This window comes from Rhopalosiphum maidis, chromosome 3 (assembly GCF_003676215.2).
Source record: "Rhopalosiphum maidis isolate BTI-1 chromosome 3, ASM367621v3, whole genome shotgun sequence".
Classification (NCBI taxonomy): Eukaryota; Metazoa; Arthropoda; class Insecta; order Hemiptera; family Aphididae; genus Rhopalosiphum; species Rhopalosiphum maidis.
This window is the reverse complement of record NC_040879.1, coordinates 60,120,086-60,134,983: the sequence shown is the minus strand read 5'-3', so window position 1 is coordinate 60,134,983 and position 14,898 is coordinate 60,120,086. Positions and strand designations below refer to the sequence as shown.

The following is a 14,898-nucleotide window of genomic DNA, read 5'->3' as shown; positions in this document are numbered from 1 at the left end:
TTTTTGAAGTTTCAAATGTTTAATAATAAATTATAGTTTAATGTTTTTATTCATTTCATTTTTTATAAATGGCTATAGAATACTAATTACCTACTCGTATATTTGTTTATTGAATAGTGTAGGTATTTACTCTAATCTCTTGACTGAGGTGTGATAATTAAATACCTATCTAAAAATGATAGTAGCACAATAAGATCGAATAATATTAACGTACAAATAAAAGCGATAAAACGTTTTTAAACATAAGACATAAACATTTTGTAATCTAATAAATTTTATTTATTCTAAAGGATAATTTATTGTACATTTTAATCAAAGTAGATTTAATTCAATTTTAAAATACCTACTTGAATAAGAGACTTTCTAAAAAAGATAAAGCTACTACAGATGCTCCAACCACAACAATCTTGGCGTCTATTGACATTGTTTGAGTACTGCATAATCGTGTATTTATATGAAATAACGCAAACTTGTCATGGTCACCAGACACATTTTCATGATCATATTGAATGCGAATCCGAGGTTTAACAGGAATTAGTTCTTTTATTTCAGTAATATAAGACAATTCACACTAAAGTTAACAAATATTATTAATATTTTAATATTATATTTATTATTATTATTCATAGAGTTAAAATTAAAATGTCAACGTTTATTATTTGTCTTATATACTTCTTCCATTATGGTTAAATCTGTATAAAGCTTATAAAACAAACAATTGATGTCGCTGTCTTCCATTACAAGCTTAAGTAAACCACGAGATTTCTTAATAAATGTCCTCTGCACATCCATATTCAGTAAAATAGCCATATGATTACGAGCCAGTTTGGGATACGCATAACAGGCCACATCAAAGTAACTATTCAAAAATTTAATTTCATCGTTTAATCTAAAAGAAAAAAAGATTTTTTGTACATGAATAATTATTGTGCGGCTTTCTGGCAGTTATTGGGTTGTGATTTTGTTGATTTGTTTAGATTCTTTAACGTTTTGACCAAAATAGGTAACTAATATGTCAACATATAATTCTGTGTTAAAGCACACGTTTTCAGAATGAATTACACTAACCTTAAATTTTTATTTTGTATGAACCGCATTACTTAATTTATGTGAGTATAATTACTATGGATTTCAATTTTTTTTTTTTTTTTTGTCTAAATCATATATACTAGCTAATACTATTACGCAAAATATACTGAAATAAATAATCACCGAATTACACAATATCCAATGGGTTGATCGTTACATTGAAAAATATAAGTTCTATATCTCGTATCTTCAAAAACCGATTTAGATATATTATTTGAAATTATATGCTTGAGGGGGTGATTTTCAATCATAAGTTCCATGAGTTCCAAATGTTCTTTTGTAACGAATACACAAGAGAATTTTCTAAAATAATAAAGTTAATTACAGTGAACAAATTTAAAACTAAAATTGAAATCAACGAATTATTACATTAGATGTAATTATATTATATGCTTACCCAGTTAAGAAAGATCGATGCAGTATGTAAAGTCCCATAGGATAAGTACGATTGGGTTTCAAATTGGCATTCTGAAATACATTCGTGTCATTAATAAAAATATAATTTAAATAAATTAACAGTGTTTAGCAATTATATGCTTACACAAAAAAACTTTTTAAGTTCGGGAGGAGTTGCAATTGTAAGTAAGTTCATTAAGCAATATTCATACTGAGGAAATTCGGTGAAATAAATAAAAATTGAAATCAAATAGTCCCATGTGGCTCTAAAAACATTGTGTCAAATATGCTCACCAATTAAAGTAATAATTTTAATAAGAAATCGTGGCTACTTATTTTCTTCGTTGAGGTCGATCAACATTAATTCGATTGTAAAAGCAGTTCTTTTATAGTCTATTTTTGTATAATTCATGTTATCTGACGAATCATAGTATGAACTGCTGACATAATAGGACATTTCATTTGCTTGTTTAGACTCTTTATCTTGAAACTTTAGGAAATCCTTGATTATATCTGTAAATTTAAATGAAAATTAAAATAATTCATAGCTATTATATATAATAATAATTAAAAGTTTATTGCAGTGGTCGGCAACGGGCGGCCCGCGCCGCTATTGTATAATGTATACAACCCGCTTTAAATTTTAGAACGACAAAATTTTTTTTTATTCATTTCATAATTTCAAAATATTAAACAGTTTTTATTTTTTTCCATAGTAAATAATTTAAGAATGTAAAATTTTTATTTTTATTATGCTCGCATACTTTTTAATTCGTTAATATGGCACCACTGATCTATTGTCATTATTCAACGATATAAATTAAATAGTATATTTCCATTTAATATCAAATTACATACCTACTAGTAGTATTTAATTTTTTTTTTTTTTGCATATTATGATATCGGCTATAATATTCTAACTTACAATACTAGATATAAAATACATAAATAAGTAAATGAATAAATAGATAAATACATAACAGGCATAAATATAAATAACTATATTTATAAAATGTGGTTAAGTGTGTTAAATATAAATATGAATAGGTATAAGTATGTTAACAACAAATAAATAAGTAAATCAAGCTATACAAAATGTAAGCCTTGTACTATCAAAATAACAACAATTATATCTAATGCCTTAAAAAGAATGACATATAGAGGCCAATTAAAAACAAGCTGAAATCTAGAAATAATATTATAGCAAAATTGACGGATACAAGCTGGGGTAGCAATGCGTAAGTTCTGCGAATATCTACACTAGCATTAGTTTACAGCGTGGTGAGTTTAGTGGTTGCTGGTGTTGGTGAACAAAATCTCTCAAGAATTTAGGAGGCTAATGAAATCAGAGCAGGAAATAATGAACAACCCTGAACTTCCACTATATAACGACATGATCTCACATCCGCCAAAAAGATTGAAGTCAAGGCATCCTATCTGGGACCTGAAATTTCCGATATTTGAGTTGTGGAAAAATCGTTGGAAAGAATCAGGAGTTCAAAATTTAATATTGATATAAAATTCAATGATGATATTTCCGGGATTCAATCTTCCTCAACACGTGTGGACAGATTTAAACAGAACAAGGACTGTTGACTAAGAAGTAAAAGTCTCCTCTACAAATAGAGTATGATAAACTCTCCCTGTGTTTGCTGATACAACACATCATTGAAGTGTGTCTGATTCTAAGTTTAATGGGTGTATAGCAAGACTGCACAAATCCGAAAAGGAAGCAGTAACATGGATAAATAACTCGAAGATACGTTTGTGAAATCACTTATATATAATTTTAAATCGTTTGCATAAATATTATTTTTATTTATAAATATATAAATGATATACACGATATTAACGCAATCATACAAATTGTGTATGATCGCGTTCACCGTTTATCAAGTGTAACATCATTAGAATATTTATTAATTGCTATAAATTGGTTAAATCTTTTAAATACCAACTTTTATTTTCCGTATTGTGTATTTCTTTGAAAAACGCCATATTTTTTTCGCTCCCGGAAGTGCTAGAAAGGTCTTGTTTGAGAGGTGATTCCTGTTCTACAGAAAATGTGTCACTATCTTTTTGAAGAATATTACTTTGAAAAAACTGTTTCATTGGCTTCATTGGTTTATCGGTAAGTTGTTTGAACTGATTTGATATAAATTCACTATAAAGACACAGGGTATCGATATTATAATCTTTAATAGGTACATGTATAATGATACAATTTAAATGAAAAATAATCAACCTGTCCAAATTGCAACACAGTCGCACAACGTCTACATGCAATTTGTTCGATATAATTAACCAATTATTAAGATATTATGAAGAAACGAGAAACCAATACATTTTGTTTCATTTTAAAAACACTAAATCTTTATACTATTGTGATAATATCTTTATCGAATTGCATACATCGTCGTATGTAAAACTATTTATTTCCATTTGTACTCTTCGCGGAATCGTGTAAAATTCACTTAAATATAATATTTTCATTTACTATTGGAAATTTGTAGCGATTTCGGACTGAATATTTGAATTGTTCGCCTTTTTCATCATTCTGGAAAGGTCTGTAGCTAATCGCAATATGATTTTAGGTTCGGTTACTCTTTTTTTTTCGTCTTTAAACTCTATCAGTCCCGTGTATTGGTACAAATCAAATACATTGTCCATAAAAGGATAGTCCAAATTCGTGTATATAGTCACCAACCCATTAACCTTGACCTAATCAATAAGTACCACTAAATAAGCAATAATTCGTGTGCAATGTGTGTATGTGTTAGTACATTTTTTCTCAAAAAAATCCTCATGGTTTTGGCATTTTTTATTTTTAAAGTTTAATATGAAGTCAAATAATAATAAAATATAAAACCGATTGAAACTCAAAAAATCACAAAAAAAAATGATTTTATGTGAATACGTAATATATAGGTACTTTATGCGTGTGCCTAATAAAGAAAACAAATAATGCGTAGAAATATTCTTAAAATATAATAATATAAATATTAAAAAAATGAGTACGTTATGAATTTATGATAGCTACCGCTTAATGATTTTTACTTTGATAGTGAACATAAAATAATGTTTGAATTCTTAAAAATAAATTATTTACATATAGATATGTATAAGTTCATTAGTCATTAATCATTATATCGTATATATAATAATATAGTTGTTATATAATTATTTATTTTTAACTCACTACTAATTGAATCCTTACATAGTTATATTTCAAACATCACTATTCTTGTTTTTTTATACAAAAGAAATATATAAAGAATATGAAAAATTGTATTCAAACAAATATATAATCTTAAAAAAACGAAGCCCGAGCTACTATATATAACACTTTATTGTGCAAAGAGAAAAAATAATAACCCCCGATGGAAATAAATTAATATTTGTGAAAATGAGGAAGGAAGATTTAGACAAATTTTATTTTTTTAATTTGTCTGCCTTCTGCTGTACGAATGTACCTATATTATTAAATTTTCGTTCTTATGAATAAAATAATAATATAAAAAAATAATATGAACGTACAGCATTCGTATCGTTTGTATCATGTATGTTGTAGATGACCTATAAAATATTTTTCACTTACATTAGGAACTAAATTAATACGGTCTTCGCCCGGAAACTCGAGGATTTTCGCCAAACTATACTGACCGTAATAATTATCCAAAAAGTCTAATCGGTGTCTCAAGTAGGCCCTCAAGTCAATGAAGTCGTCTACCCTATTAAAGAAAATATAAATTTAATATCGTGTTAGTTCATGTTACAGCGTCTCGAGTATAAACCACTCGCGAATAGCGTTTATTTTATTATTGTTTTTGTAGATGCTCGACACTCGTCAAGTATAATAATAAGCTACCTACTCCACATATTTTAGTTAAGTATGATATCTAAAATTATTTCTTATATCTACAGACTATAGTAATAATATGAATTCTCGGTTTCAGTATAATAGTTGCATTCATGTTACGCAAACGTACAATCGTATAATCATAAATAAGAGTTGTTAATACTTTTAATTTTTTTCAATATTTTTGTGTTATTTTTTTTAAGCGAAAACATCAATTTGATATTTATCTTATCACACGTAATTCACGATGAATAAACTTCCTTGTATTTTTTAAATGACAGAGAAGCATACTTACTTAATGACATTAATTTACAATGTGTAGGTAGCTTACTTAACGAGTACCTACTATTATTTTCATCGTTATTATATTGGTATGTACTCGGCAATCCGTAAATTGATTTTATTAATACAGAACTCTCTAATGTGGTAAAGAATCTCGGGGCATCCGAATTCTGGATCGATGAAGACGCTTTTGGCGGATAAAGTGAAAAATGGTAAACACATTTCTGCGCCTATATTACATGGAAAAACGCGGTGTTATTTAACTGCCAATAAATATATGATACGTACAGCAATAGTGTACATGCATGCTAACAGATTTTCGTTCCTGGTGGTTTGATGAGTATGATAGTTTTAGTCTCTGGAATCTGGACGTAAACCATTTCGAGCAACACCGGTAAATTAATTAAACTGTCCACACACCGGTACAAGAGCACGTGAATGAACATTGTGTTGTTTAGCTCAATGTTTTTCAGACTAATGAACAGGAGAAATCGATGTTTTTATGAAATTACCAATTATAATATTATCTTAATATAAGTAGTCTGTACTCATAAAAATAATTAAGCCACTCTGTCCAGTTATCGGAAGCGATACAGCTGACGTTGGGGCGATCGGATAGTGACATAAAAACAGTAATTTTTCCATTGGGATTGATCTGACACAGCGACAACGGGTTATTGGTGCTAGAAAATTGACAGATTATAGAAATAAACACATATTCATGCATTTTACGGACGAAAAATATAATACGTACATTATCCGCGCAATATCAAACACGCCAAACAATTCGTTCGATTCTTTGTTTATCATTTTTTTTAATTTCGGCAAATCCGTCAATTCCACTCTTCTCCAATAAATTCCATTATTCTAATAATAACAAATAATAGTTATATAATGAGTTAAAAATATTTTGTATATTTTACATTGATACTACCTCGGATGATGTTACTTTAAAATGTTTACGTGTCTTGTACATTTTAAAAACAAAAAAATATATCGTTTTTAAACGAATTTATTCTCAAAAACTATCAATTGTGTTTTTATAAAACTACAATTTTAATATTTACAATTAAATACTTTAAATAGGATATTTATTATTTTGTATATATCTCCGGGACAACTGGATTCTATTTATAGCTCATCTATATAGAAGTTTTATATTTGCAACTTATTTTGCATATTTTAATTTATTATCTTAACCCCTCAAAATGTGTTGTTAAAATATTGTTTTATGTGATAAATTTTACTAAAAATAAATACTAATTTACTAAAAATGCAATTTATATGAATAAAAAATAATTAATATGCAATTCTTAAAAAAACTAAAAAAAATATATGCATAAAAACTACAAATATGAACTCACTAGGTTATAGAACATATTTTTTGCTCACCTAACTACAAATAAAAGACGTAGAAAAAAATAAGCAATTTCTATGACTTCTCATCCTTTGTAATAACACTAATAACCATTTATGACCAACAGCGATCACGGGTGGTGTTGACTTGATTAGAAATTATCTAAATTGTACCCCTTAAACAATAGCCATCTCATACTCAAAACCATCTGTACGAAACTATAATTTTAAATGTCGAGTATCTACTTTATTCAAGTACTATGAGTGTATGACTAATGTGCACATTAACCACTATTTGGATATAACCCATAACATTAAATATTATACATTAGTATTGAATATTGATATAATATAACGTATTTATTACGATTTATCTTCTAATTCACCATCCAGAGGTAATTTCTCCAGGTAATTGCACACATGGAGACGGTAATTTCAACGCTTTTTTTTTGAGCAACCGTATTAACTACGTATATAAAAGTATCACATGGGAAAATTCCGATTACATCATGTTTTTCTTTATTGGTGTTCTTATCGTTAAATGTTTATTACACCCATCAAAATATACATAGTACCTACTTATTTTACTATATTGTCACAATTATTAAAAATAATATAACATATAGTACTGAGTATTAACAAAGTGACTTACAAATAATTACTAAACATGGTTATTCTTCTATCAAACACTCATTGAATATGTATATGATAAAAATAATACGCGCGTCCGGTTACCTAACAAAGTTCGCACGATACAAACTCATCGACCAACCTGTGTAAATTTGTGTGTATGTATATGTATATAGCACTCAACAGGAGGTGGACAGGGTCGCAGAGCAAATCCCGTGGGTAGTGTGTGCGTGTGTGTACGTGTGTAAACTTACCGGTTTGCCGGTTCGGCACAACCAGAAATAATAATAATATCTAAAATAATTAGGTACCTAATGACAGCAAGTGTATACACAAATCAAATTAATAGAAAAGTATAATTAATAAATAAGTATGAAAATTGCGTGACCCTTAATAGCCCTTATGGCTTAACAGAATAAAATAAAGATATAATAAAGTATAACAAAAATAAGTTATGGCTTTTCTGGCTCAATAACACACTATAGTATAAAAAAACAGCAATTAGAGCAGTAGCTTTGGATAGTTGATATAAAATATAGAAAAGAAAAGTCCTTTTGGCTAAACAGTAATAAATATATAATAATATAATAATGAATAATAACAATGTAAAAAATAACTCACGGCTTTGTCGGCGCACTGCTGGCCAGCTGCTTCCCACGGCCTATGCCTATACGCTAAATAAAATTCATACAAAATAAATATAATCACAACGGTATAATTGAATGACAATACGACGAAGAATTGCGACACTAACATATATATAATAATAATATAATGTAAATGTGGCAATTCGCACACAAGTATATAGATATAATAGAAATTAATAAACGCAATATGGCAATTAGCACCCACACAATAAAATATAAAAAGTATAATATATAGAAAAATATTTATAACAAAAACAGCAATTTCGTGCGTATAAATGAAAATATTACTTAACGGCCTTTTTGAACTTCACGCGACGACGTATGGCAGAAGACAAGATTACGGTGGCCGTGTTAATCTAAGCGGCATCGTTGGTTATAAACAAGAAAAAAAGTATTTATTAATTATATTATATAGGTGCTATTGTTACTTTTGAGTCAATACCCACTTACTGTAAAAATATTTTAATAGATTTGTGTTATAAATAGACGATAGTATAGAATAAACTTAAATATTTAAAAAAAAGTAAATATTTATATAAAATATAATAATATATAAGTAAAAATTTCAAATTAACTCAAACATAATATTTTAAATTATGGCGAAATAAAATAAACTAAAATCTTCATTCGTTCAACAGTCTAGCCTTTCGAATTGTAGCGGAAGTCATGTGTTATGATTATTAATCGACGCATTGATGTACCTATATTGTCTATATATTACGCCGTCCAATCAACCAATTTTTAATTAAATATATAAAAAATAAATAATAATCAGTCAGAAAAAACTATATGTTACCTACGCATGTGAAAGTAAAAAAAATATTGTATTATTATTAAGGTAATACACTTTTATCTAAGTATTATCTATTTGAAAGAAAAAATTTGTTAGGCAATGACGTTCTTAATTTTTAAACCATTTTTTTGCAACCAAATTAAATTGTCACCGGTTGGCTACTCGCTTTGCGCTTACAACTTACTAATTGACTAAAACTCCTGATTACTTTAATATGCATACTTATTTTTTAAATACAAACCCTTTTACATAACATAGCTTGATTTAAATTCACATCCTACTTTTTAAAATACATGTTACATATTAAATATTAGGTGTTGTATAGCTTGGAAATAATAAATTATTATTTATAGGAAAATAAAAAATAATCTCTAAGTTTATTTTTACTTTATTTAGAAACAGAAAAAAATATACACACGTTACGCTAGCAAAACTGCTTTAGTAATAATAAGATTAATATTAACATATTATTATACACATACAACTAAACAACATTTTTGAAAAGAAATAAAATATAAATAAGTTATGGAAATATTAGATGCAGTTTATAATGCAAGTAATAATTAATAAAAGAATAAAGTTAAGTAATTATTATATGTATTTCTAATCCTTTGTATAGTTACCACAGTTGTAGTACTGTGACAGTACCACACTGCATTTATATTACTCGACAATTTTCTCTGGTTCTCGTATATCACTTTTTAGCATTCTAGTTGGCTAAAGTGATTGTACTATTTCTAGTATTTCTGATAGTAAACATTGCAGATAAAACCTAAAACAAATAATATTAACCAAATATATTTATTTGAAAATTGTTGATTACTTATAGAATATCACCAGTATAAAATAGTACAATATTGGGGTTTAAATAAAAAATTTAATCTTGTAGAATTGTATACTAACTATAAATACTAATATTCAAAATATAAATTAACTATAATAGATCAATTATATTAAAAACTGATGATGTTTTAAATTTTAATTTTGTAAAAGATGTCTTATGGATACAGTTGTACAGGTTTGTGTGTAATGGATATGCATTTAATAATGCATAAAAAAAATAATGTAAAAACAAGTAACTACTTCCCTGAATTTATCAAAAAGGGGGCCTTCTACAATACTGAGGACAGTAAGCTTTTACTGGCCCAGTCCGCCTCTGGTCTTGAGTTATAAATTAATGACTAAACAAATTTACAAGTTGGCTATTTGGGAAACTATTATTATCTGAGTGAAAGAGTTGGGCATCATTCGAATAAAATTTTATTTAAATGATTATTTAGATAATATTTTATTCGAATAATTTAAAAACAATATTATTTGAATAATTTTCAGTAATTTTATCTTAGTTAACATATGATTGCTATTTTGGTAATTAAAACATTTACGTATTAAAAAACAATACTTAGCATTGTATTTTAAGTTCATGATTGTAAATCTTCTTTTATTTGAAATAAATAGAAAAATAATATAAACGAAACAAATATAGAACTATTTAAAGAAGAAACTAGAAAGTAAAGAATTCAAATATATTAATTGTATTTTGTATTAGCATTATGTTTGAAAATTATTCTATTATATTTTTATTCGAATGATTATTTAGATAATATTTTGTCTAACTCTGCAGAGTGGTATAAGAGTTCAAAATTATCCACTGCACGGGTAAAAGGTAAAGTTATCGGTTTTTCAGCCGCTGAATTCGCGTACACTCTAAATCTATTCTATACTACAGATCGAGGTTCCAAAGTTTTATTTAATTCAATCGATGGTTTGTGGAAAAAAATCAAAAATGATACGATAATATAACAATAATATACGAATACGGCGAAATCGATTTATTTCGATCTCCTTCAGAGTAGTAAGTTATTAAATTGTATACTCTGATATTGTATAAATTAAAAAAATAACTGTATAATAGAATACGAGCTAATTATGCTATAGCTATATTATACTATTATGGCTCTGTAGACCATCGAAGTATCGAATACTACATAAACTCAAGAATTAACATTCCAGCAATATAACTAAGGCAGTAACGTTTTTAAACTATCTCCTGTAATAATATACTGCAATTTTACGATAAAACACGTGTATGAATACAATTGTATTATCTCAATTTAATTTCGAAACCACAGGACAAAGATTTCAGACAATCATAATATTATGTATTATAAATTTTAATGCTCGAAAACATGCACTTTAAATTCAGTAAGACCAACCTTAAATAAAATGATAAAAATAAAAAAAAAATAATAATATGCACACAATTAATAATTATAGTTAACATCCGAAAACGACAATAGTAACAATAATTGTAATAAAATAATTATCGATAGCGTCGGCCGGGTATAAAGTTTACTCGTATTATCTTCGAAGCTGCCATGCTGGAGACTTTAACTTTTTGTATATAATATTATCATATATCTACGTCATACATATAAAACAACTATACATAGTAGTTGACTTCGTGATAATATTGAAGTTGGTAATCATATATGCTAACAGAGCTATGCTCTGATATTTTACAAAACCATGAAAAGAAATTCATTATTTAAATAATCATCATTCGTTAGTATAGGTATATTATCATATATTGATTTATTTTGTAGACATTGACCTATTAGCAATATTAGCATAATATGATCACACGACTTCAATATTCGTACAGGAATGTAGTATGCAATTGCTTTCTAGTTGTTTTATTTGTCCATGAATATATTATTCACAAGTTAATACCATATCACACGCGGAAGTTCAATAAAAATTCCCTAACCCCTTAGCTACATTTTTCCAAAATTTATTTTTTTACTGCATATAACAATGCTTAATCTATCAAAAACCTTGTTTTAATTTTGTTGCTATATAGTACCTATATTTGATATAGTTATTATTGTTGTTAAATATATGAATAATATTAATTTATTAATTATCAATTAATACGTTTATGATTATAACTAGGGAACGGATTTTAATGCAAATTGCATTTCTTTCCGAAAACATTGATTTCCAAGTACAAAGTTCATTACATCAAAGAATTAAAAAAATTAACTTTGATTTTTGATTTTTTGACATTTTTATACTTTTAAGTTTTTTTTTATTTAACAATAGATTACATTTTATAAAAAAAATTGTAAAATTAATTCTAAAAGAATAAAATTAATAATTATTTATTTTGCCTGATCATACTTCAATTTTGATTATTCGCTATGTTTTTTTTGGGTCACGACTCGTGAGGTTTGTAAACTTATTAGATGACTATATTGATAATAATATATAAAATAACCTAGGAAAATTTTTATAGTGGGGGTCACATACTTAAAAAACACTAAATTTGTGGGTCACCATCATTATAAAAAGGTTAGGAAACATTTCTTTGGACCATGGAATCATATTATACTAGTAGTAAATTCAAAGACTAAATAATTAATAATTCTAATGATAGTAGTTTATTTAATCATGGTCTATACCTACTTAAGACTTTTGTAGTTAAACTACGTACATGTTCAACTTCTGTGGCATAGATTTTTGATCATTTTTCCGTTTGATTGAGTTGGTGGAAATTTAAAACGAAATTTTAAACATTTACAGTTCTATGAGTTGTATGTATATTGTATCGCTTCCTCCATGAGTCAAACTTACCTTCTCCGGTAACCTGACCGAAACCGGTCCCACCCATTTTCTACAATTAAAGAAAAAATCTATCTGCGTAATTATCGTTGACTAGCAAATAACGTCCGCCATTTTCACGGTCATTTCATCCATGTAGTGGTTACGAATCTCACTTTCATTTTGTTTTTGTAATTTAAACATTTTCCGCGCGCGTTAAAGTTGTCACGTGATGAATACTATCGTTCGGAATTTTACACACATAACCTACAGTGGATTTAGGTGTTTTTGGGTGTGCGGGAAGAACCAGTTGTAGCGAACACAATACATTGACAATGAGCTACACCAATAAGCCGTTAATTGACGACATGGTATCACTGAAAGTAGAAAATATCAGTTTTTTGACCACCCAAGACCTTAATCGAGTATTTCGGGTTTATAGAGAAATTGGGGATATCTATATTCCCCGTTGTAAGTATTCGCGAGAAAGCCGAGGATACGTGTTTGTCAGGCACATACGGACTTTGCTACACTGTAAGTTATAATAGAGTAATAGATAGGTGCACGTTACCGCAGCTGGTCGATCATGCAAAAAAGATTATAAAATCAAGCATTGAGCTCATTACAGATTTATATATACCAATATACCTACCGCCTCCAGTAGAGCTTCCCTATTATATTCTAGTTAATATTTCGTTTGGAGGAAATATAATTCTATGTTGTGATTCGTAACTTTGATCATACATTTATACCTAATTTGCAAGGCTAATTATTCTTATTGCACTTTCCAACAAATATTTTATTACTATATAAAATGTATATATTAAATATATATACATATACATATACATAATATATAGTTAATGTACTATATATAAAGTGAGTAAAAAATATAGTATTATATTTATTATACTATATCATATTATTTTGTTTTAGATATTATGATGAACGTGATGCATACGATGCAATACATTATCTTAACCATACCAAATTAGATGGCAGAATGATAAGTGTTAAGATGGCTCGCTATCGAACGTTCGATATCCCCAACTGATGATGGATACAGCAATTATAGTATCTTAATAATAATAAATATATAATTTAATAAAACAACTTAATGTTTAGATTTTCTTCAAAACTAAATGTGTAGCAAACCATATCAAATCTAACATTAATTCAACTACATAATATTATATAATTATTGATATTATCAAATATTTTCATTGCTTGGAATAAAAAAAATTGAGATGTAATATAATAAGCAAAAACAATGATTCTTTCGATTTTTAAAATTATTAAAATATCCATAAAACAAATTAGTATAAAATTGCATTGTATATTTTCAATTAAAGAAAATATTTTATGAGAGATTAAAAATTAAAAAATTAAATATTTAAATATTAAAAAATAATATTAATAATATTTTATGTCAATCATCAATATGACTTCTGACAAGATTTATGTTGTTAATTTTTACCTAATGCATTACTTCAACTTAAAAAAATTACATTATTATATCAAAAGACTGAGCATTGTTAAAAAACTATTTATAGTAGTGACACTATTTTCAAATATAGGGCATAATTTTTAAATTATACTACTACTTTATACTTTCTACTTTAGTAGAAGCTGAGTGCTTTAGTTGAACTAAAGTATAATAATATTGCTGACTACAATACAAGGCAAGAGCAATGTTCGTAAAAATGAATTATGTATGCTGAGTATTCAGTATTAACTAATTACTGGTCAGTCAGCAAGTTGCAAATTTCAGTTTTCTGAAATAAAAAAAAAAACTATATAAACTAATCCTAAGTCATCATGGCTATTTTACTTAGGTTTACGAAACAACAATTTTTTATTTTTCTAAATGACCCACATTTTTCTTTTTATGGTGCTTGAAAAGTTATCAGTTAAATTCATATTAATAAAGAAATTAACCACAATTTGATGAAATTAATTTTAATGTGTTTTTTTAAGATAAAAATTGATGTACGAGTGATTTAGGTATTGTTCATCTAGACGTTCGAGACGTATGGATGACTCAAGGTCCAGGTCTGGTGACCGTCGTTCTCGCTTTTATTCTAAATCACGTTCAACTTCATATTCTGACAGTTTAAGTTTAAGAAGACATCCAAAGACATAAATTATTCACCAGTAGAAACTAGATATTTTTACTCTTGTATCATATTTCAGTATTATTTTAATTACTGTCTATATTGATGACTTTTATACATTTTTCAAAT

The 14,898-nt window shown here is 27.2% G+C and overlaps 1 protein-coding gene across 1 annotated transcript; it reads left to right on the top strand.

The window, feature by feature from the left end:
* The first annotated feature begins 12,990 nt into the window (after window positions 1-12,990).
* Window positions 12,991-13,709, top strand: LOC113557579 (serine/arginine-rich splicing factor 2-like). Its single transcript, XM_026963153.1, has 2 exons — window positions 12,991-13,166; window positions 13,592-13,709. The coding sequence occupies exons 1-2, from the start codon at window positions 12,991-12,993 to the stop codon at window positions 13,707-13,709; spliced, it is 294 nt and encodes a 97-aa protein (XP_026818954.1).
* The last annotated feature ends 1,189 nt before the right edge of the window (window positions 13,710-14,898 follow it).